Raw genomic sequence first — 24,921 nt, forward strand, 5'->3', positions numbered from 1 at the left:
CCCCACATTAGTCAACAAAAGTCACCAAATAATGGTGACTGTTGCCACATTTTTTTTTAATAGTGCCATGACCGTTTGAGATTTGTTCCTCTTGTATCACCCAGAAATACATAATCAAATTTTCTCGGGTTTAGTCGAGTGAAAAATGACCTTAACTGGCAAGCCAGTAATTTTAGGTTCGAATTCCCATGACACATTGACAATATGTGTGTGAGAAACCCACCTCTCCTTCTAAATTTTAAAAAGAAAAAATAATGCATTTGTTGACATAACATAGCATGATTTAAGGTACATGCTATGGTTTTCTTGTTAACAGTTCTTATTATAGGGGATGTAAAAGTAAGAGAGAAAAGCAAGATGTATTTAGTTTTTATTTTTCGCAGACACATAGGCAGGAAAGGCCTCAATGATGGAGGGTATATCTAGAAGATTGGTGATTTTGTAACGAGAGAAGCCTCCTTCTTCTAAGAGCATTTCCACCTATTTGTCATGATAAATGACAAAGAGAGGCAATGGCTATTACTATTTATATGAACAGTGACAGCCCTTGCAAAAGGCAAGTTGTATTTCCACCCATTGCCATGGCAAATGGCAATTACTATTCACTTTAAATTATTTTTATTTTTTATACTCAAACGATTAATTTGGACAATAGTTTGGGTTGCCACGTGTCAATATTTATTATAACATTCACATCTTATATTTCGGATAAAATTTTCGGATAAGATTTTCAGTTGCCATGTGGTTCGTGATCGGGCAATGACCAACTTGGACCCAACACTCACACAACAAAATATCTTTCATAGTTGTCCATGACCCTCCAGTTTCGATGGAAGAGGCCATTTGTATTTTTACACAAATAAAATTTAGTAGTAGAAAATTTGGTGTTGAAAGTCAATAATATTGGTAGGTATTTATAAAAAAAAGTTCAGAATTTTTTGGTATTTTTTTTACACAAAAAAGGGGCAGCCGTTGGACTAGAAGAGAAATAATGGATCAGACAACCACCACCACCCCCCCCCCCCCCAAAGTGCCACATGGTTCTTATCGTTGGGGGAAAGCAGGGCTAGCATCAACACATGAAATTCTGAATTTTTTTTTTTTACCGTTGGCTTGTGTACGTCACACGCCAACGGTAAAATAAATTCAAACTCGCGCATTGACGCTAGCCTTGTGTTAGCGCGGACGTCATTATCCTTCAGGCAATAGCATGAGCTGGATTTGCTTTTGGGCTTGCCCGGGTTGGTGGCCCCCACCTGTTGCCTGGGCTGCATTTCTACCCTGGAAGCGCTTCGGAGGCCTAGGGCCCCCTCCTGCCCGGGCTGACCCCTTGCACTGGAAATGCTCTAACAATTTCTTCCATTCGCTTTCCGTACTATCCCTTTCGCTCGGTGTGTGAACCACCATCATCAACGAATCCAACACTAACCGCATATCGACCAATGGACCATTCTCTGGCTCTACAACATTATCGATAATTATGACTTTTCCCCTTTTTTCCTGTATTGCTTTCCGGCAATTTTTCAAAACATTCAGGCAAACTTCATCACTCCAATTATGCAACACCCACTGCATGTAAAATTTGAAATTATGATCCCAATTCATTTCATTTGATGTGAAATTTGGTTTTAAAAAAGGGGAAAAAAGTCACTTTCAGTCCTTATAATTTGTTTTAATTTTGGAAAGCATTAAAATTCAAGGACATCCCAATTTTAGTCTAATGTTCCGTCCAAAACAGTCCTCTTTGTAAGAAAGGCGTGTTCTGTCACGAAATTTCGCTGAAATTTAGACGTGTCTGTAAATTGGTAATGTGGAGGTTCACATCACATTTTAATGCCATGCAGTTTACAAACCCAAACATGAGAGGCAAAACTAATTGTGTGACCTCTTACCAGTGTTTCATCAAATTGATATGCTTCCATTTGATCTCTCTTTCTCTCTCACACATACAAAGTGTTTGATACTTCCATTCAAAATTTGTCATGCAACTAGATTTAAAACTTCTTTTTCATATTCATAATAAAACTAAAGAAAAAATAAATAGACAAAGACATAAAAGGACAAGGAAGACGCCGCAATTGCCACGCACCTCCCACCTTACTCAACCCGTTACCCAGCACTGCAGCCCCTCTCCTCTCCTCTCCTATATATATATATATATATATATATATATATATATCTCTCTCTCTCTCTCTCTCTCTCTCTCTCTAAAACTACAACCTGAACCCATGGAATCACCAGCAAGATCTCATAAGCATTGAAAATGAGTCCAATTTTATTCAATTACCATTGACACGTGATTTTTTCCGGATGGTTCTCTATTTCTCCTGATTTTTTATTTTTTTTATTTTATTTCAAAATATAATAATTGAGTTTCTTGTCCAGCTGTAAATTTTTTTTACTTGTTCTGAAAAATGACATATAGCAAATTTTGAATTAGAGTATCACAAACTAACATGGCAATACAGTTCTATTCTACAATTTCTCATTAGATTGAGGAGAATCTTAATGTATCTATATAATGATTAGTGGACAATTAAATTCCGTTTCGATTCTATAGACGAGCATAAGGACAACTAGTAGGTATATGCTTGATTTGGTATGGATATGCAAACGTGAGCAATAAAAAGAGATATCATGTTTTTTCATTCAGAGGCGTTGGTTGCTAGGTTAGGTGCTATTTTTTAGGTGAAAAGGGGATTGACTAATGTTATTTTTTAGGGTGATGTTCTTCACATCATCACATCGATTAGGCTCTCTGTTATTGGATCGTTTTGTCATTGGTTTAGTTGTGGAGGATACCAAAATTTTGCATTCTTAGGAAATTGGAGATGGATTTACCCATATTCGTTGTACTGCGAATAGCATGGCCCATCGTCTTGCAAAATGTGTGGTTCACTGCAGAGGCCTTTCCATTTGATTTGAGGACACTTCAGATTTCTTAATCATTAGTGATATTTTTTGTTGGAGGGTTGTAACTAGTGGGTTTTTGCGATTGAGACTCTTGGGGACCGGAGGGTGCTCTATCAAGGGAAAGATTCTTTTCGATGGCTATGCCAAAAGAGAGTAGGCTACTTGGTTAGACCAATGTCCGAACCTTTATGTGTAGAAGCTTGCCTAATCCTCTAGGGATCAGTCGTTTTTTTTTACTTGTTACTTTCTCACTATCAAAAAAATATTATCTCTTTCCTGGACAATAAAATAAAATAAAAGTCTATTATATATATATATATATATATATATATATTTGCTAAAATACAGTCCCTATTTGAAAAAAGAAAATGCCAGAAATATTCATCCGGTGACATTATAATTTAAACAAACCATTGACATTATAACTGGAAAACAAGGTTGAATAAGATCACGTCACAAATATAAGTTGCCAGTGCCATATTATTAATAACTACAACACTTCACACTGTGATTTAAATTTTAAATCACACAGGGTAGGCCTCAATAATGGATAACAGAGCTGGAATTTTGATGATTTTGTAGCGAGGGAAACCTCCTTCTTTCAGTATCTTCTCCCATTCATTCTCAGTCCTCTCCTTTCCACCTGACGCGTGTGCAATCATCACTAGATCAAACACCAATCGTGTGTCGTCCAGCACCCCATCACCACTTGGCTCTAGAACTATATCAGCGATCATGATCTTCCCACCTCTCTCTGGTATTGCTTTTCGACAGTTCTTCAAAATCTTGATGCAATCAGAGTCATTCCAATCGTGCATAATCCACTGCATAATCTCAATCAAAAGTTAGTTATAATAAGCCAATAAACCCTAGCTTCTTTCCCATACCTTTTTTTTTTTCATGACATACCTTCATGAAAACAGCATCAGCATTTGGAATATGGTCCTCAAACATGTCACCTCCAACATGTGACACTCCATGGTACGCTGGTGCTGTGGCTACAACATGTGGCAGATCAAAATTGAAACCCTTGATGTTGGGGTAGGCCTGCACAATATCAGCCACTGCACTTCCGGTCCCACCGCCTACATCCACCAAGGACCCCACCCCATCAAACCAGCGTCCATATTCTGTGAGTATTGCCTTCATCACAATCCTAGCCGTGCAGGCCATGCCATCGTTGAACAATTTGTTGAACCCTGGATTTTCAGAGGCAAAGTCCCAAATCTCAAGCCCATGCGCCTTCTTGAAGGCCCAAGGCCCTCCTTCTCTGACACATTGGCTGAAATAGTGCCATGGCGCCATTAGGGAGGGGTGATTCTCCATCACAAGCATTGGAGCTAGGCTCATCTCCGAGTCATGTAGCAGCCATCGTGACGAGTAGGTCAACCCATAGACAGGTTCTCCCCCTTCGGACGGGTGATGAACGGCGAAGATGTTTCGGCGGACGAGAAGTCTCATGATGCGTGTGAGGCATGTGATGTCTGGAGAGGGTGCTATTAAGTGTGAGGCTATTTGGGACAGAGTGATCATATGATCAGTAGGAGCATGAGAGTGTATTATATCAGCTATGCGTAGCTCCACAGCACATTTCAATGCCATGGAATCTGCAAAGCCAAACATGTACTTCCATATATCTGCTTGACCTCTAAGCATTGCCTCAGCCTCTGTTGCTTCCATTTTGATTCTCTAAAGTTCTCACAAACAAAGCATATGCTATAAGCCTATAACACGGGTTATATAAAGAAGGGAAGCATAGTAACATACCACACTAATGTCCAAATTTTTTGGTTAAATCTATACACAATTACTGGAGCAGGTACTAATCAATTGACACTAAGCACTAAGCAGCCGACAAATTACTATTTATAACATGAGAAATCAATTGCTAGATCCAAATCTTGGATTGATTGGTTGGTAGATGCATATGAATAGATTTTTGTTTTGTTTTGTTTTTAATAGAAGCGATAGTCCAAAAAGAAAATAGAAATCATTGATTGGTTGGGTTTCTCATACACACTGCCAACGTGTCATGGAGATTCAAACTTGAAACCACCACTCTGCAAGTCAACATTTGTTTTCATTGAGCTACACCTGTTTGTTTTCATTGAGCTACACCTGTTGGCGCATATGCATACAATCTTAAGATGCGATGAAACTGCTAGTAATTTGTGATTGGCTTCAGTTTTTGAAAATTTATTTATTTATTTTCATAAATCGTTAAGTAGTCTTTTTAATCCAAATAATTGTGGATGCTCAAATCGATGTCATCTCGATTAGATCAATAAAAAAGGTGCAATGCATGTCTAGCAACCAGTCAAAGGCACTGCTCACTCCAACAAGCATGAAAAGGTTTCGATGTATCAATATCACCACATGCTTTTAACAATTCTTACGAGCTCTTCAATTTGGTCACATTATAAATCCCGAATGCATGGGGATGCAATTGAAATCATGAGAAAAATCTTCCCCTGTTTGTGGACAGCCATTATATATAGCGGAAATGTTTTAATACATTTGAAGATGTTCCTAGTTCGAGTAATATTCTAATGGATTTTGTACAAACACAAAAAGCAAGCTACTGGTACAATAGGTTGTAAGCTGGTAAATCATGTATTCTTTGAGTATCTTCTAAAGACAGCTCTCTCTCTCTCTCTCTCTCTCTCTCCAGTTGTGTCCTTGTTGCTTGTAGAACATCCTAAAAGATTGAAAGCAACAAATCAAGAGTTGGTGATTTGGAGAAAAAGATTAGCCTCATAAATTCTAAATTCTATTGTGAAACACATTAGAAGAAAAGAAACAGAAAATAGAAATCATTGAGAGAGAGAGAGAGAGAGAGAGAGATTTGCATTAAATTGCATGTAGGACGCATGCATTGCAAGCCACTGAGCATCAACCATTTCAAAAGCTATACAGTATAGTACATCAAAAGCGGCTTCATATTCTGCATGCAAATCATAATCCAGGAGATTAAATATCAGAAACCAGCGCAGTTTTTTTGCAGTTCTCCAATTCTTAAAGGCAGTTGAGCATTGTAACCCAAAAAAGACATTTGAGCATAACCTTGTTTGAGATGTACATTTACCTCCTAATAATCTCACGAAATTTATTCCTGAAAGACACCTTGGTTTTGCTGCAAAGTAAATCAGCAGACAAGGAAGATTCAAGAATAATTAAGATTCGTTTCATTTATATGCTACGGGCACCAACTAGTTTACTAATATTTTAATACCAACTGATTTGACACACCATGTTACTTGCCAACTCATCTATTTTAACTTCTTGATTTATTTTTTATTTTTTATCAACTTAATTTTCTAATTTAGGCTGAGTCCTGCAACACCTTCTTTCATCACCGCTTCAACACCATCACCGCTGCTATTATACAGTGTCACCATCACGATGCCGCCATCACCAATCAGTCCCATCGTCGATCTTGAACCCAACCATTCACAATATTAATCCATTGACTGTTACTGTGACGATGCCATTCAATCCGCTCATCATAAATCCGCCAATGGGTTTTTGCCTCAACATATATTTCTCGAATTGAATATGGGCACGAGACGCACGCAACACTTTTATATTTCATGCCTCAACATAATACTTGTTAAATAATTGATTCAACTCCCAGCAATAATGCAATGGGAAAAATTAAATATTGAGAAGTTCCATAATTGTGGCAAACGCTTTGACTTTTATCCACATTAGCATTTCATAATTTAAAATTTAAAATGACTATATGTCATTATTTTCCTTTAAATAAAAAATAAAAAATTATTTGTCTTATTACTACTGTAGATAATACGAGGTTCCTGGTCAACCATTGGAGCTCCCTTTGTTTATGTGTTATCTATAAATCAGAAGGGGAGTTTGTTTGCCTAGTCTATGCGCACATGCATAGTGGGAGTTTAGACTTTCGATGTTTGAAGATTGCCCCAACTCAATCTGTGAGTGTTGCTTGTTTTAACATTAATATTTGTTATATTTATTTCTTTGATTTTCTTTTTATTGCTTGTTTTATAACACACACATATATATATATATGGGAATTTACAAGTTAGTTCTAGCTCCTCAGATTGAACATGGCTACTGCCTGGGATATGTTGGCTGAAATGCTAAGTCCGTCTCCTGAAGAAGGTATATATATATATATACTCATACTGGAACGCATACTTGATTTTGTTATTGATGGTGTAGCATTATTTTTCTCTTTAGTTTTAGAGTATGTATCTAGGCAATTACTGGGGTGGTGTTTTTTCATTTATATTCTTGTCAAGTTTATTTGTTGTTGTATGTGGGAGAAATTATTGAGTAATACAGAAATATGTTTTGATATATTTAATTTAAACAGGAAGGCATAATAATAATGATGAGAGCGTTGTGAATGTGAAGCATGGTTCTTTGTACGAAAGTTTGAAGTCTGGTGATTGGAATGCTGCAAAGGAATATATTGATCGACACCCCGAGTCACTAACACATAGAGGTTCATCAAGCGGTGGGACAGCTCTTCACGTGGCAATCGAGTGGAAGCAGTTACACATTGTGGAAGAGTTGTTGAAGCTGATGACAGGAGAGGACTTGGAAATTGAAGATGGCGATGGTTTCACAGCTTTTTTCTATGCTTTGATAAGAGGAACGGCCCCAATAGTTGCCAGCATGGTAAAAAAGAACGAGAATTTAGTTACCAAGCGTGTTATGACCAACGCAGGCGCTATATGACTCCAGTTTTATACGCTTGTGTTTTGGGCAGCTGGAAAATAGCTCGCTTTCTCTATTCTCGCACTCCAATCCATGTTTTGACTCAAGACAATAATGGCCGCCAAGGAGCTGAACTTATTTCCCAGTGCTTTTTCCAGAGAAATAAATTTGGTAATTTTGACATCATTTTCAATTATATATATAAATAACCAATTATAGTATATGTTGATTTGTGGCTGCTTATATGATGAACCAACTATACTATAGATATTGGATGGGATTTACTTCAGCATTGCCCAAAATTGGCCCTTACTGAAACTTACTTCGGGTGCTCCCCTTTAAATACACTAGTTAATTTGCGTTCAGCATTTTCAAGTACGATTTCTCTCAAATTTTGGTAACGCTGAATCTATAACAATTAATATTTACGGTTTCCCTCAAGTACGTACACCGTGTTCAAAGTGTTCATCATACAAAACATTTTTGTATTTTTTTATACAAAACATTTTCTTCTTGGTTTTTTATTTTGGTTTTCAATATTGCATCCTTCGTTATATTTTATGTAAAAAGAAGCTCATGTAAAGTGTTCATCATATACGTACACATTTTTGTATGTTTTTGTTTTCTTTTTGTTTTTGTTTTGTCAACATCTTCGGATTTCGCCATGCAGTTATGGGTTTCTTTCAAGAAGTTGTCAAGAATCTTCTCAAACGGTTAGGTATGCTAGCTACATCCATCCACATTATTGATTCTTGGTTTAATTCTCACTTTTGAAATACGTTGTAGATTAATATTGTTTTCACTGTTAACCTAGAAATCCGTGACTTGCATGAAATGAAATGAGATTGGGCCATGACCGAATTCTTCAAATTCTACGGCTCATGTGTGACGTGGTAAAACATACAAATCTTGACTGGAAGCAAACTATCTTCGTGCAAAAGGCAATCCTCCGAGCTGTAGAAGGAGGAAAAGTGGAGTTTATTAAGGAGATGTGTAAGGCGAATCCAAGAATCCTACTAACGAAGATGGATGAAAGAGGCAGATCTATATTTCTTTATGCCGTTGAATGTCGTCAAGAAAAAGTTTTTAATCTTATATATGGGCTCAGTGAATATGATAGGAATGCTATCTTAACGCGTGCAGATGACTTCAACAATACCATCCTACATGCAGCAGGGAGTTTGTCTGGACATCTTAATCATATTCAAGGTGCAGCTTTGCAAATGCAAAGAGAGCTACAATGGTTCAAGGTCAGATTTTCTCACTTTATTGCATGTACGTAACCTTAGACAATTACTTTGTTATATATATTTATAGGCTATATATGTGATGTGAGTTTTCTTAATGAAATGTAGGAGGTGGAGAGTATTGTACCCCCATCGTCCTTAGAAATGATAAATGTTACTGAGAAAATGACAGCACAAGAAGTATTCACCAAGAACCACAAAGAATTGGTGAAGGAAGGAGAAGAGTCAATAAAAGGGATAGCAACTTCTTGCACAGTCGTAGGTGCCCTCATTGTTACCATTATGTTTGCTGCTGCATTTACAGTTCCTGGTGGAAGCAATCAAGATACAGGTTTTTCCATCTTCTTAAGAAAGAAGTTATTTTTTATAATTTCAGATTCTATATCACTCTTTTCTTCAACGACATCAGTGATGATCACTGATATTCTTGAGAATTCTTATGTCACGCTATGCAGAATATGATTTCCTCAGGTCTTTGCCCACAAAAATGATATTAGGCCTTTTCACCCTTTTTTTATCTGTCGCCACCATGATGGTTGCTTTTTCTTCAACTCTTTTTATTATGCTTGAGGGAGAATCATGGGTATTTATTCCAGTCATTTTGCTTGCTAGGGTTCCAATCAGCTCGTTTGTGTGGATGCAATTCCCCCTCTTTCTTGACATTTTCATGTTTACCTATGGAAAAGGAATATTTGACAAGAAATGCAAAGCCGGGGAATAAAATCTTGATTATGAGGTGTGATGTTTATCTTCTGATGTCATATGATGTTCGTTTTTTACTTTGTCACACTTTTAATAAGTTTTTATGAAACGTGCAACGAAAAGACAATGTACGTGTGTGTTTTTGTATATATCTATTTAGTTCAAATAAAACCATCCTTATAATTAACTTTGTTTGATGCGTACATTTTTATTTGAATGTTTTATGAATTATGTAAAGAAAAGACAGTATCTTGTGATTTCTACTATAATGTTTCAGTCTTTTAACAAAAAAATAAGAAGACAAAAACAGAAGACCGTATGGTTTTTTTATATGTAATTCCATTACTAGATACATGATTTAAGACATAAAGATAAGATCGACTGTAGAATATGTGAATCCATCCTAACCACTAAGGCTAATATTATATAACTTCTGGGCATCAACAGCAGCATTCTACCCTTTTTTTTTTTTGGGTCAAACAACAGCATTCTATATTAACTCAAAGTTTCTAAGGCTCGACCCAAAGGGCTTAGCTTGATAATAGTGTAACGTAATCTTCGTTCCAACACGATGATTCGTTCCCACATTATGCTTATATTTCCCAACAAAAATGGAAGTTTCTCGGATCCTTATTGCTATGTGATGTTTATCTTCTGTTTTTATTTTTATTTTTATTTGTGATCTTCTGATATCATATGATGTTCCATCTGTGTCTTTACCACTTTTAAGAAGTTTTCATGTTTCATGTAAAGAAAAGACAATGCAGGTGTTTCAAATTCTATTTTGATGTATACATTTTGTTTTGGTAGTTTTACGAATTATGCAAAGAAGAGACAATGGCATTGTTTGTATGTAAATTCAATACACTACTTGATTTTAGACATGACATACGAATATCGACATTCATAAATATTTAGAATACGTGAATTCATTCTAACCACTAAGTGTGAAGTTATATAACTTGTTGGCATCAATAACACATCGTTTTTAGGCTCATACATATGATTTAGTTTGGAGTGTCACTGTCAGATTCGTATTGTTTTTTGGGCTCGGCCCAAACATTCAAAAGCCTTAACTCGAGCCTACTCATTGGTCCAGACTTAGAGAGACTTGACGGGCCGAGCTACCACGCGCTTTTTTTTTTCTTAAGTCTTTTAGGCTAAGGCGAACATACTTGGATACGCCAACAAACAATATCATTTTTTGTATCTAATTCCAATACTAAGTACATACATGATTTAAGACAAATAATGTGGAAAGTGGAAAGTGACAAGGACTGTGTTATATCATGTGCAACATCAGTTAGTATTAAAATATTAATAAATTAGTTAGTGCTCGTAGCATTACTGCATTTATGAAAACCTTGTGTATCAAATGATAAAGATACTGAAACAAATATAGTTATCCTTAAAATCCCAAATTAATTCTTTTGGACTCGGTGTTAAGACAAATCCACAAGAAAAGATAATGCAATCATTTTTTTTTTTTTTTTTGTCATCCCCCTAGGGAGAGGGAGGGGGAATAATATATTAGGTTGGCTTTTTGGGGGTGGTGCCACCCCATGTGTAACAATAAAGGTGATTCTGTTTACTTAAATATGACATAAAAATAAACATGATAGGATAAGCTAAACATGGTCTGCATAATTAAACTTCTCTACTCTCTCAAAGAAAAAAAAATTCTTTACAAACCTGAACAAAAATCCAGCATTTTAAACTTCTTTACTCTCAAAAAGTTTCGATGTATTAATATCACCACATGCTTTGAACAATTCTTATGAGCTCTTCAATTTGGCACAATATAAATCCCGAATGCATGGGGATGCAAATGAAATCATGAGAAAGATCTTCCCTTGTTTTATGGACAGCCATGATATGTAGCGGAAATGTTTTAATTCATTGGAACATGCTAAGTCCGAGTAATATTCTAATGGAATTTGTACAAACCAAAAAGCTAGCTACTGGTACAAAAGATTGTAAGCTGGTAAATCATGTATTCTTTGAGTATCTTCTAAAGACAGCTCTCTTTCCAGCTGCGTCCTTGTTGCTTGTAGAACATCCTGAACGATTGAAAGCAGCAAATTAAGGGTTCTATTGTGATTTCGTGATTTGGAGACCTCATGCAGAGAAACAAACCAATTTGACCTAATTTCACTTTAAGTTGTGGATTAAAGAGATAAAGAGAGAATTACATTAAACTGCATGTAGGACGCATGCATTGCAAGCCACTGAGCATCAACCATTTCAAAAGCTATACAGTATAGTACATCAAAAGCGGCTTCATCTTCTGCATGCAAATCATAATCCAGGAGATTAAATATCAGAAACCAGCGCAATTTTTTTGCAGTTCTCCAATTCTTAAAGTTGAGCATTGTAACCCAAAAAAGACATTTGAGCATAACCTTGTTTGAGATGTACATTTACCTCCTAATAATCTCACGAAATTTATTCCTGGAAGACACCTTGGTTTTGCTGCAAAGTAGATCAGCAGACAAGGAAGATTCAGGAATAATTAAGATTCGTTGTTTTCATTTATAAAAACCTTGTGTAACAAATGATAGCGATATTGAAACAAATCTAAGTTATCCTTAAAATCCCAGATTAATTTTTCTGAACTGGTGTTGGGACAGATCCTCAAGAAAAAGATAATGCAACCATTTGAAACGTTTGAAGAAAGAAGATGATTTCAAGTTGATGTAAAAATAAAGGTGATTCTGTTTTCTTAAATATGATAGAAAACTAAACATGATAGGATAAGCTTCATGGTCTACATATTTAAACTTCTTTACAAACCTGAGCAAAGATCCAGCATTTTAATCAACATAAATGATATGTTTATTCCAGCAACAGCAAAAGGGTATTCCCAAGTTGCTCGCTTCCCATCTTCCTTGAACAATAACCTACGGAAAGACACCTTCATTTTGGATTTTATAAAATTAGTATTAACTCATTTTTTGTGCACTTCTGAAATTAGGAAGGTAAAACACAAGGGCTTGGAGGGGGAGCCAGAAAAGGAAAATACGATTATTTGCAGGACCCACACAACAGGACAGAAGGCATACCGGATAAGTCCTGGCGAAAAACAGCAAGTTCTCTAGGGAGATAAAACCGCAACCCCTGAAGAGAGCATTTTACTATAAGAGAACTGCAGAACAAACTATCCTACTAACATTTCCTTTTAGCAAAGTCCTTTCTACATTCATGAAAATCATGAAACAAACTATAATTCAATTAGACAGAATTGTACCTAAAGTCAGTAGAAGGGTTAGAACCTTGCCACCCCATCTCTTTCCATTGCTCAGAAATTAAACCTTGCAGAGCAACATCTGGAAAGGCAGCATGCCACAATGCTTTCAAGGCTTCCTGAAGTCATATAGAATAACATAATCTAGTCAATGACATAGCACCAAACCCTTAATAAAAAGGGGGAGGGCGAAGCAGAATGGTAAACAATGTAAGAGCTGAAAATTAAGCAATTCTATTGAAGATTCAACATGAAAAAATTAAATTGAAAAATCAAATGGTATAGTCGTGATAGCAAGTTGTTCCTCAGTAGCTAAGATTTATTAGTAAGCCCTAGTAGTGATAACCCCTATCAGACTCAGATTACAGATAACGAAATAACAGATGTATGGTCATCAAATTTAAACATAGCTCAATTAAACCAAATTAAACCAGGATAACAGTGGATAAAAAGTGAGAAAAAAAAAAAACTGATTTAGCACCAGCATGAAGAATATACTTGATGATCAGGGCGATTCTCATCAAAAGGAACTTGTAATCGTGCTTGAAGCCTCAAAAGTCTCTGTTCCTGTTTAGAAATTGAAAATTATATTGGAAGTCTGTCAAACGGATAACAGTGAAGAAAATCATTTCAGGAACTTTAAAAATCAACCAAAGCTAGAAGTGCATGTTTGAGTCTTCAGTAATTCCAAGAACGTTCCTAAATACTAAGTCTGGTATCATCTATCAGAAATATTGTATATGATGACATCAAGACGATAATTAACACTGAAAAAAATACCAACTTGCATAAACCACATGAATGTCCAGAATCAACACGTTATACTATTCAGACACTATGGCAGTTTCTCATATAGTTAAGTAGTCTAAGTAGATGGGAAGTAAGAGATGCAAGCTTGCATTCATTGACAAACTCAACATCATAAGCAAATGTTAGCAAAACACTGGAAACAAAAACCACTACTCGCTTCAACTTATACCTGAAGAGGACTCAAAGAGTAGTCACCATGCTTCTCATTTCGTTTGTTGCTTGAGCGGGTAAACAGTCCTGTCCATGATCGTGGTCCAACCATAGCATTAACTGCAACCATTAAACACTTGTTAGTGAAATATGAGAGTTTGTGTAGAGAGTGGTTGCACATTTTATTACAAATTTTTGGTAGTTTAACAAGAACATGGTCAGCGTAGCATTGGTACCAGTACATACAAGACCTATTATGTTTTAAGAGATTTTCTTCAAAAATGCATACAATATAACAGATGAAAGATGTCCAGGAACTAAAGGCGTCCTATGAGACACACTGTTAGTGAGATTTTCTTCCTCATTTCCCAGTAAATTTTGTCGACATAATTAGTGAGAGAAAAAAAATCCACGAGACACACTGTTCCTCTGCTAACTTAAAACTGCCAATCCAGGAATCAATCCAAATTCCAAATAGAGCCACCAGTATTCACTCCACCATGAAGATATTGCTATATCTAACAATCACATTTCCCATGACCTTTAAGTTCATTGTAAAATACCAAACTTGTGGTAATGACGTACAAGGTCTCCTCAAGAGATCTCAATATGAAACAATGAAGGTTCAACCCAACTATCTATGTTATTTCAAGACAAAGGAGGAAGTGACAAAGTGTTATGCTATGCAGAAGTGTCAGTCAGTTACCAAGAAATAAATTCCTTTAACCAATACCATCTTGTTTCTGTTAGGTAGTACTCGTAGAAATTGGATGAGCAGTTCATCACGTATGACAATGAAAAGTAGGAATTAAAGAAATATGGAAATTCCGTTACATAATAAAAAGAAAATTAAGAGTATTCTATTGAAAACTTGAGAGAGAGAGAGAGAGAGAGAGAGAGAGAGAGAGAGAGAGAGAGAGAGAGAGAGAGGAGGGTGTGGAACCAAAGAAGGATTGATTGGAGAAAAAAAAAATCAACTGTACTCACTAAAACATTGAGCTAACTGCGATTTGACATGAGTTGAATCATGTGGCCATTCCAACTCCCCATCGCGTTTCTTATGTCTACGATAAATTTCATCCTCATCAACCTACATTTGATATTTGAAAAGGCATTTCAGTACTTATAAATCGTTGCACAACACAATATAGCATAGCAAAAGTTTTGAATTCATGTATAGATCTCATTCACTCAAGTGTCGTAACATGAAATGTTTAGAAGCTACAGAGCATGTAGATGCACACAAACAAAAAAGAATTACTTTAACTTGTTAACAAATGTGGCAAACGCAACACAAAATAAAAACTTTTGGTTGATGTACACACTTGATAAAGAAAAACAAAGCAGCAGACAGACAAACTATGGATTCTGATAACCAACAAGGCTGTCATGAGTCATTAGAAGGCTTGCATATCAATAAGCAAAAGATCATCAATTAGAAAATTGAATCAAAGTATGATAATTTCACTTCAGAATATGAAAATACAGACTATTAACCAGTGAGCAATCCTAAGGGGCTGTAAATCACCACCAGCATTGATCTACATTAATCTTCCATACACATACAGAACAACAAAGAGATGGGATGGATAATTTACTCTGTGATGGGAAGAGCAAGAAGGAAAGCATTGCCTATGCTTCCTTAATCTCATGAGGGGGGGCAAAATCCAGAGAGGGAGAGAGGGAGAGAGAATCTTTCACCCTTTTTAACCGAAAGCAAAAAGGCAAAAAACAAAAAGGAATTTGAAGAAATATGGGTGGCAAATGATTGCACCCAACTCATGCTCTTCAGTCTTCTCCTATAATTCAACCTCACGATTATTCAACTTTTCTTTGTCTACCCAATTTACTTTAAATAAAGGCCGAGAAAGTCAAGGAATGGCATATTGGTATAAATACAGGGGTGCCCAGAAGCTATGAAGATGGGAACTTTCTAAAGGGAAAAGATTAATGGCACAATTAAAGGGCTTTTTTTGCATAATTTATGATGGAAAAGATACGCAATATAAAGAAAGATTGAAACTTTGATGAAAAGGTGAGGTGGGTACCTCTGCACGCATAGCATTGACATACAAGACAAATATAACATTGCAACATACAAAGCTATAGAGAGAGAGAGAGAGACATAGGGACATAGACAAAAATACCTGCTATGGCATCTGAGGAGACATGTTGGCGGTGGTGGTGTTGTTGGTGATGATGGTGTCACGACGGGGCCCACTCGAAGAAAGTGGTGGTGGGAGCAGGGCTGATACAGAGAGAAGAGGAAGCAGGATGGCATTATCTTTTTTTTTTTTTTTTTTTTAGAATGAAAAACTTTGCATCCAAAAATGGAGTCTATAGGGGTTGTTTTGTCTCAATCCGTCAATGGCACTGAAACCAGTCAATTTCCTGCAAACCAGCCTAGATATTAGCTATCGGTTAGGTTGCTTCTTTTTAAACCTTGGTGGTCTGTTCCTTGTGGCCACGCACGTGCGAAAATATTGTTATTCCAATTGGCTTACTGCTAATATGACTCGTTTAACAAATCATTTTTGGAATCCTCTTTGGATCTATTTCCTAACTTGCAAATTTTACATATGGTACAATGTACAAACAATGTGTTTCTTTCTAATGAGAAAATCTTAAAAAAAATTCTAATCATGATTTGTAAATATTCGTAGATCACATCACCTCATTGCGAAGTTTAACAAATACATATGATCATTTTGAGGGTTGTTATTTGTTACTTGAGGTCATCACTCGAGGTCATAATGTGTCGACGAGATAGAATTTTTAGTGTTTAAAATGTGCGTGACTTAGGTAACTTTGTAACTTGTTACATAAAAACTGAAGAAACTAAAGGAGCTTTTTTCAAACAAATTTGAAACCACTAAACATCAAAAGAAAATTCCAGGTCCTGGTAATTTCATAACATTATACCATCATCAGTAACAAACTCTCTGATTACAAACAGGAGCAATCTTTCCCTAGCTAAGAAACTGGAGGGTCCAAAAAGAAGACTGGGGATACTATGTTAGACTAAAATTGACATAAAAATTAGTTGACATTTGAATCATATGAGCATGAACTAAGGAACAGGATAAGACTTGTTATGGCACATGCACTTGTAAGCCATGGGACATGTCTCAGCCTCTGCGATTGATGCGCAGATAAAGCTCACCATCACAAGCCTACATGGTGAGCAAGATCCACAAGCATGGGAACAATCTGGCAAGCTCGACCCTGCCACTTGGAGTGTATCTGGCCCCCTAATTCTCTTATAACTAATTGGCCTTCTTTCTTCCACTGCACCCTCTCTAATTGTGCTCTTTGGTATTAACACTGAAGACTTCAGATGGCGCCCATGACCTGCATCATAATTAATCAACAGAAAAGGAAAATTAGAGAAATGTTTAACGATAATTACAATTTAATCACAACCAACAATTTTGAGAGAGAGTATTTATACGTGAGTGAGGCCGAGCTATATGCCTAGCAGACATGGAATTTGGAAATAAAAGGAGAGCAACCATAATTGCAGCTACCCAAAACGAACCCTTCATGGATTTTTCTTGAAATTTTTTTTTTCTCTTATGCAAAAGCTAGAGAAGGTCTCGAGTGATTGAGAAAATGGTGGAAAGAAAAGGTTGAAGCAGATGAATATTTATAGAAGGCAGGACCAAGAAGAAAGTATTGAAGCAAATCACAGGAGTAAGAGGTATGACAAGAGAAGGTCACATGAAAGACACAAGATTGTATGTTCACAGTCACAGATAGTCACAGGACTCAAGCTTTGCTTTTGTTGGGTTCCATGGAAGAAGGGTGATATGGCTAGGCTCAAGAATTTACGGAATTAAAATGGTGCTTCTTTTACGTGAACTACTCTGACTCAGACCTTGGCTCACATACATTATACATACCCATTAATGCAAGTTACATTAATTAATGTATTCTACAGAAAATAAAAAATAAAAGTTAAAAAAATTGAAGGCTCAAGGTAATAAATTTGGTAACTGAGGGTCTGTTGTGACTGCCATTAATAATATGCGCTAGAATCTAGATAGCTGCTGTGTATTTGGTGAACTTAAGAAGCTAGCTAGGATCTATGGTCCTTCATGGACCCTCTCAAATGTGAAGCCGCTTTGTTTGATGTTTACTGGCAAGTGCCAATATGTATCTGTAGCCATAAAAATTCAATTGGAACATGCATTGACCTGTACAAGTCTTGCCAAACCTTACAGGAGAATCAACCTAAAAGCCTAAAAGCCTAAAAGGCCGACTGCAGCAGCTTAACCCTATTAAATTATGAGTAGATATGCATATATAGCTTTTGGTATTTGGTGGCCCTTTTGCTCAAGTTTAGTTGATAAAGTGCTACATGGGAAGGAGGGGAATTATAACTCAAGTTGTTAAGTGCATTTATTTTTGTATTCGAGGTTTTAAGTTCGATTTCCCCCTTTCCTAATATCGTTTATTGAAAATACCTGTAGAATGTCTATATATATACCTAGAGAAGGTTAAATAGACTAATTCGATTTTTGCAATAAATAATAATCAACTTTCGAAGCAGGATTGATATGTGTTATCAATCCTGAAATGTGCAAAGCTTAAAATAAAAGAATACGCAGATATTTATTTTACGTGGTAAAACTCCACCTATGGGGAAAAATCACGGGACTACTTAGTCTAGAACGAATCCACTATAGAATTGAGATTACAAGAAGTACTTACACACACTTATCCTAGACTCAATCTAGATAATGTTTACCGACTTCTTCATAACTCAACTTCTGTCACGGGATGATCTTTGACACTCCTTATGTTGAACGCAATACTGGTCACGATTGCTTTAAGCTCACCAGAGGATAAACGCCACAAACGTCTTGGTGCCCTTGACCGTATGAGCCACCGACATGCATATGTATGAAATATGAATGATGAATGATTTTGATAAATCACCAAGCAACCACGAGCCCTTGATGACTTACCGTGAAAAATAAGTACAACAGCTTTTCCAAAAACATATTCAATATGCTCTCAAAATTAATGCGTTGAAAAGCTACACTACGAAAAGAAGACACCTTGTTTTTATTCAAAACAAGTTCTCTCACTCAAGAGAAACTTACGTGACCACCAATCCAATTCACCAAAGACTTTCAACCTTATTCAACTACCACACAACAAAACCTTATGCAATGTGGACACTAGTTAATGTTTGGGCCTAATTTGACACGCCCAATCTAAAATTAAAAAGCCCACAAAACAGAAAAGAACAGAGGACTAGGCTTTAATTCAAAAAAGAGAGAGTTCAAAAACACATCAAAAGCCCACGTCTTTCACGAAATGGCATAAAACGGGTGAACAGTTAAACACGTCAAACATGAGACCACTCATACTGTTCAAGCATGAATGTTTCTTTTGATTCAATTTACATGCTATGTGATGATGCCAGCTAATGCACGATGTGAGAAAACCTCATGACTTTCTACTACAGCCAATCCTTTAAAACAATATCTACTTAACAAATTAATTAGACCAATCAAGTAGGAAATATTATCAAGAGATAAAATCTAATCCTATTAAAAATAGGATTAACATAAAAATACTTGAGTGAAAATAATTCCAACTAGGAGTCCTATAGTGAATGCATGATTATGTCATGATTTACCTGTTGTCAAGTTTCTCATATGGTCAGGTCATGCCTCGGAAGTATATGGTTGAGAGAATTGTGCCAAAGCGTCCAGTAACAATTCCTCACAAACTAATTTTTAACCTATGCTAAAGTCTAAGAAATGCAAATACGATTTTCGTACTAACACTCATATTAAAAATAAAGTAAAAAAGATTTTTTTTAAAAAAAGTGATACATTTGAGAATTGAGAAGATATAACATTCATTACGCTTCTTTTTCTTTTAATTCCCTTCTATTAACACTTTTTAATTCCCTTCTTTTTCTTTTACTAAGACTTTTTAAAGCAGTCCTTATGAAAAAGAGCTAAGGATTTTTAAAATCAATTGCAATATTATCACTAAGGCTTGAACATACTCACTCTGAGTCAAATTTAGCCAATTGTATCCACATTGAACACGAAAATATCATATATATATTACCGATCTACAAATTTTTTATGACAGGGATGGTTTATTATATTGCTTTTTCTGGGGGCTTCCAAATTCAAAATAAAAAACAAGGACAACACAAAGGTACATACATTGGCTCTTCTAGATAAAGACTTTTTGCTTGAAAATCATCGAATTCTAACATATGCTGACTACTTAAATTAAAAAATCCAACTACTTCTTGGTCAAAGGTCAATAGTGGGAAACACCTGAGTACCAGGCAGTCGAGTTCACCCAAAAACAAAATTACTCTAGGTATTTGCTCTAGTCTTCTTTTCCATGTCACCATTGAAGGTTTGGTTGGACCTCAAAAAAAACTATTATATTTTTAGTGTTTGACACATGTTTATAATAATAATTATAATTAATTTTTTACTTTGTATTTAAGGAATTATAATTATGCATTTATGAAATCATAGTTATATATATAAACACGTATCAAGTGTTGAGAAAAATGAAAAGGATGATACATCTTGGGTTAAAGTGGTGAACAAAAATACTCTCCCAAAAAACTTCAATTGTGACTATTTGACATGCCATGGTGCCACTTTTCATTTAACAAGTTAGTTGGAGATGCTTTTATAGTTAATTGGTTAACCTCCTTTTACTTAGGCTATAAGCTGATGCTTATGCTTTATATTTTCCACCTTGATTCCAAAATTATTATCGAAACCCCCATTCCAACTAAAACTTAGGTATAATCTCCTAACTATGAAGAGCCAATAACATTCCCTAAGAATCGTAGATGGAGGATCACAAACAGTGGGTTTGCGCCACGTGTAATTATGTGGTAGTAGTAGAAATAAATATGAATGAATCTTCCTGGTGGTTGTTGAGCAATATTTGGCTTGCTATTCAAACATTACAATTGGCTATTGCTAGAGGGTGGTGGCGCCAGCCAAGAAAGAAAAAAAGGAAAAGAATGAAATAACAGTCAACGGCTACTTCAAAAGTCTCATTCAAACAATTAAGAAAACGTGTAGAACCAAAAATAAAATTCTCTGCTTGATATTTGTATATAAGTTAGCAACTGAAATACCACAACAACCCAAAACTCCTCTCCAGCTTTATTTATAAATCTCATCATCAGTGTGTGCTCAAATTATAAGCAAAGCCATGAACGGTCTAGTCCGCGGCGCCACCGCCAGTTTGAGCCGGCGGTTCGACGGTTATGAGCCGCTGGATCGAGTGATGAGAAGTGCAAGCAGGCGTGATGTTCGGCTGAGGAGATCAATGTCGTTTAAGCGTGAGAAAGTGGCACATGTTCCATTGAGAAATAACGAGGACAGAGCCAAGCAAAAGCGGCAGATATTTCTCAACTCCTACAAGTTTGAGTCACCCAAAAAATCTCAACGCTCAAGGTGTATGAAGCTCAACAAGGTGGCTTGTAAGGTTAAGACAGTTGTGGGGAAGCTAGTGTCGTCGTTCTTCCGAATTGGAGGTTTCCGATCTTGTAATTGTCGTTTGGCCATCCATGCCTCCTCCCCAAGACCTCGTAGGAATTGATACTATATAAGCTAAAAAAGTAGACCTTGATTGCATGAGTAAATATTCTTTACAACTAAAGTTATAACTTTGAAGAATCACCGAATTCCTTGTAAAAAGTTTTTTTTTGAGCTATTAATGAATTGTTAATTATAAGTAGTAAGTTGGGAAATTCATCGAAACTCATTATTTATGGATAATAAGGTGATCAATTTGATTTATGCTATTCTCTATTAATTTGGATTCATTACAGCGAAGGTAGTAAATTTAGTGGTACTTTGAGCCTAAAATAGAAAATTGAGGAAACTAAAGATATAATTGTTTGAACCCAAAAAATCGGTTTGACGCACAATTACAATACAAGGCACTGTCAATGTTTGACAATATCCACGCACCACACAAAATATAACAAAGTCCTTAACCAATAGAAATTACCATATATCCCAACAAAAAATCCCACCACCCTTTCCTCGTCACATTTACGTCCGCCTCCAGCTTCATAATCCAGCTGATAATCATTAGATCGAAGAAGAAGAAGAAGAAAGATCAAGTGCCCCTCTTTCTTCTTCGTTCTTCTTATACTTAAAACATACGTACAGCATATGCATATGAATTAAGTAATTGAAGGGTTAAGTACGTACGTACTCAATTCAATTGAAATCGCTACCTTAAGGAGTTATACCATTAAATATTATCATATACTATGCACTCTGGCCCTAATCACCCTCCACCGCCCCCATACGTGATGCTTCAAGATCAAGGTGCCCCTGGCCACTATCCAGGACCCCATGGTCGCAATCCTCCCCGGTTCAATGGCCAATACCGCCCCAACGGGCGCCGCAAAAATACTTGCTTGAGGTGCTATTGTTGTTTCTATTGTTGCTTTTTCATAACCCTAGTGGTGATCATCGCAGCCGTGGTTATCAGCTTCATCATAATTAACCCGCGCGTGCCCGAGTACAAAATTAATGACTTCTCTGTCAAGGCATTCAATCTCACCCCTGATTTCAACCTCAACGCGCATTTTGTGATCACGGTAAAAGCTGAGAACCCTAACAAGCAAATCTCCATGATATATGGGAAGGGCAGCAGTGTAACCCTCTTGTATTCGGGGAAGAAGCTTTGCTCTGGGCAGGTACCAGATTTTACTCAACCCACAAAGAACACGACCATGATTAATGTAGACCTCAAAGGAGACTTGAAAGGGAGTGACTTCGGAGGCTCCTTGGGAGAGTCACTCATGGAGAAAATGAAGAGTGATAAGATCCCTTTGACTGTTGCGGTCAGGGTACCTGTAAATGCAGCGATGGGAAAAATGCATGTGTTGAAAGATCCAATGGGGATTTATGTCAACTGCTCCATGGTCGTCAATAATTTGTCCCAACCAGATAAGAAAGTAGGGATTTCAGACACAAAATATGACGTTGATTTTTCATATAAGTTCAAACATTGATGAAAACCCCAATGTTATATACGAGGTGGGAAGTTGAGCACTATGTTAGCCATATTCTAGCTAGCTAGCTGCTTAATTTCTGCAGAGGGAAGTTCAATTGCAGGGTTAATTAATGTGTTGTTCTTAAAAAACAAAATTTCTTCATTTTTTTTCCTTCCAAATGTAATGCACAAAATTATTGTGTCTGTTACTTTAGCAATTTTTTTTCGAGCACGAAATTATAAATGGTACAGTACATATGTGACTTTGTTTGCACATTATTTGGTGTATTTACTTTTGTACAAGAACCGTTATTCGATCGATAGTTGCATCCCACCTATGGAAATTTTATGTTCTTCAGTTTAAGATGTTGTTGAAAAACCTTCAAACTCCATCATGGAGGTTAAAGCTGCCATCAATTACTTCCAAACAAAGGACATGGATGAGCTCGTCAAATTCCATTAATACGTGGAACAGAATTTGACATTCTTCTTCAGTTTTAAGATAAGAACACGTTAATTGTTCCTTGGCTCTCTCTACTTGTGATACAAAATTCTCTCAAAATATCTTGTAGATTTGTAATGCAGGTACGAAGAAGCTTGAATCATTAGGGAAGTAGAACTTCCTTTAGGGCCAGGTCCTTGACAGGATTACTTCTACAAGGTCTTAAGTTGGGCTTTCAAAAATAAACCCATTAAAATTTTTACAAACAGACCAAGGAGGAAGTGGGTGTGCCACTTTTTTTTTTTTTTTTTTTTTTTTCTTTTCCAATTTTAATTTTACAATACATATGCTTTCTTTTTTTAAGATTGTATTATAATTTAGTCAAGAAAGCCACTAGTCACAAAGGGCTCCTCCACTAACGATCACGCTGGATGGAAAAAACTCTGACATAGAAAGAAATCATATGCTTTCTAAGTTGAAACAAATCCTATATCATTCTATTGTAAAGTAATTCAGTGAATTGTTCTTTTTTGCTTCTAATTAAGATAGAAACCTGGCGACAGAAAAGAAAGAGTCTACAGGGGAATTTCTTGTTACCTTTTCTTTATTTACTTCTTTCTTGGCATCTCTAAAGGGCATATCTCTCCATTTTCTTTAATTAAAGAATTTATTTTAATTGAACTTTTTCTTGATCCTTTGGTTGCCCACACCACAGGTCAGGTCATGACTCTTCTTAATAACATACACCTACTATATTCTCTATTGAGAGAGACTGATTTCGTTCCCATGGGTCACAAGAATGGCAATATGGCATTGAAAGAAGATAATTAAGGCCCAATTAACCTGCTTAAACACTTTCTAAAGTAAGTTTACATTCAATAATATGGATGGAGAAAATTAACATTCCCGTGCTTAAATAAGAAATATTGGATGATGGTTCTGCCACTGTGCAGCGTGCACTAGTGAGTAATTATTAGCACAAAAGAAACATTATCAAAGAAAGTTGTGGGAGTCAGCAAGTCACCTTTTTTTTTTCCTTTTTCTTTTCTTCTTATAATTGACCTGCATCATTGGAGCTTTACCTTTATCCACAAGGCTGCCTCCCCAACTCATCCCCCCTGCAGCTTGCATGCTCTGTGTCTGTGGCATCAGTTGGTCACCAGCCCAAATATACCTAAACTAGTTTATGAGAGAGAGAGAGAGAGAGAGAGAGAGAGAGGGTGGGTTTGATTACCTATTCCTTTGAGTCTTTGACTGAAAAAACTACCAACCACGCAGCCATTTTGCATTTGTTTGGTGAAGCATCTTGTGTGCTACATTTTTCTTTTGGTTTCTTTTTTCACTTTTATCCGACAAGGATGAGAATGAGCAGGTGAGGATGCAGTGTCAATGCGTGTGTGTTAAGGTTCTGTACAAATAAAATGATGTTCATCTTAGGCAAATTACAAGGGTGATCTGATCACCATTATCTTTCAACTTTAACAAAACTAACCTTTAAAAAGTAAAAAAGCAAAAATGAAATGAATGAAATTCCATTACACTATTCATGAATATTATGGATTTTTCTGATATCAAAGTTTTCATAACCCATTTCTGTAATTCATCTTTTCTTAACTGACCCTTTTGCCACTGAAATCTTCTAATTTTACCACTTCTAAGTCAATGAGCAGGAAATTTCTATTTTTTATTTC

At 36.2% G+C, this 24,921-nt stretch overlaps 7 protein-coding genes across 9 annotated transcripts; 4 read left to right on the top strand and 3 right to left on the bottom strand.

The window, feature by feature from the left end:
* LOC18783409 ((R,S)-reticuline 7-O-methyltransferase) lies at positions 3,327 to 4,745 on the bottom strand. The gene is made up of 2 exons (XM_020560346.1): positions 3,823 to 4,745; positions 3,327 to 3,737 (listed from the first exon to the last, which is right to left on the bottom strand). Exons 1-2 carry the CDS (start codon positions 4,591 to 4,593, stop codon positions 3,438 to 3,440), a joined length of 1,071 nt encoding a protein of 356 aa, XP_020415935.1. The 5' UTR covers positions 4,594 to 4,745; the 3' UTR covers positions 3,327 to 3,437.
* Positions 6,824 to 7,787, top strand: LOC109948284. The gene is made up of 3 exons (XM_020560798.1): positions 6,824 to 6,863; positions 6,992 to 7,053; positions 7,268 to 7,787. The coding sequence occupies exons 2-3, from the start codon at positions 6,999 to 7,001 to the stop codon at positions 7,633 to 7,635; spliced, it is 423 nt and encodes a 140-aa protein (XP_020416387.1). The 5' UTR covers positions 6,824 to 6,863; positions 6,992 to 6,998; the 3' UTR covers positions 7,636 to 7,787.
* On the top strand, positions 8,313 to 9,728 carry LOC18782283 (ankyrin repeat-containing protein ITN1). Its single transcript, XM_020560852.1, has 4 exons — positions 8,313 to 8,332; positions 8,429 to 8,864; positions 8,970 to 9,192; positions 9,474 to 9,728. Exons 2-4 carry the CDS (start codon positions 8,454 to 8,456, stop codon positions 9,668 to 9,670), a joined length of 831 nt encoding a protein of 276 aa, XP_020416441.1. The 5' UTR covers positions 8,313 to 8,332; positions 8,429 to 8,453; the 3' UTR covers positions 9,671 to 9,728.
* LOC18783534 (ELMO domain-containing protein B) lies at positions 11,300 to 16,282 on the bottom strand. 3 transcript variants are annotated; one of them, XM_007215853.2, is made up of 10 exons: positions 15,915 to 16,282; positions 14,755 to 14,857; positions 13,787 to 13,887; positions 13,306 to 13,374; positions 12,811 to 12,926; positions 12,626 to 12,680; positions 12,357 to 12,477; positions 11,988 to 12,035; positions 11,756 to 11,850; positions 11,300 to 11,623 (listed from the first exon to the last, which is right to left on the bottom strand). In XM_007215853.2, the coding sequence occupies exons 3-10, from the start codon at positions 13,877 to 13,879 to the stop codon at positions 11,522 to 11,524; spliced, it is 699 nt and encodes a 232-aa protein (XP_007215915.1). In that variant the 5' UTR covers positions 13,880 to 13,887; positions 14,755 to 14,857; positions 15,915 to 16,282; the 3' UTR covers positions 11,300 to 11,521. The 3 variants fall into 3 exon arrangements, with proteins under 3 accessions (XP_007215915.1, XP_020414529.1, XP_020414530.1); XM_020558940.1 differs by lacking the exon at positions 15,915 to 16,282 and adding an exon at positions 15,366 to 15,856; XM_020558941.1 differs by lacking the exons at positions 11,300 to 11,623; positions 15,915 to 16,282 and adding an exon at positions 15,366 to 15,863 and having other exon boundaries at positions 11,755 to 11,850; positions 11,966 to 12,035.
* Positions 16,647 to 17,481, bottom strand: LOC18782570 (protein EPIDERMAL PATTERNING FACTOR 1). Its single transcript, XM_007217741.2, has 2 exons — positions 17,219 to 17,481; positions 16,647 to 17,118 (listed from the first exon to the last, which is right to left on the bottom strand). The coding sequence occupies exons 1-2, from the start codon at positions 17,310 to 17,312 to the stop codon at positions 16,838 to 16,840; spliced, it is 375 nt and encodes a 124-aa protein (XP_007217803.1). The 5' UTR covers positions 17,313 to 17,481; the 3' UTR covers positions 16,647 to 16,837.
* On the top strand, positions 20,865 to 21,601 carry LOC18784430. Its single transcript, XM_007215086.2, has one exon. It carries the CDS (start codon positions 20,986 to 20,988, stop codon positions 21,373 to 21,375), a length of 390 nt encoding a protein of 129 aa, XP_007215148.1. The 5' UTR covers positions 20,865 to 20,985; the 3' UTR covers positions 21,376 to 21,601.
* On the top strand, positions 22,058 to 22,807 carry LOC18781863 (NDR1/HIN1-like protein 13). Its single transcript, XM_007215798.2, has one exon. It carries the CDS (start codon positions 22,058 to 22,060, stop codon positions 22,805 to 22,807), a length of 750 nt encoding a protein of 249 aa, XP_007215860.1.

The sequence above is a fragment of the Prunus persica genome, chromosome G3 (genome assembly GCF_000346465.2).
Source record: "Prunus persica cultivar Lovell chromosome G3, Prunus_persica_NCBIv2, whole genome shotgun sequence".
NCBI lineage: Eukaryota > Viridiplantae > Streptophyta > Magnoliopsida > Rosales > Rosaceae > Prunus > Prunus persica.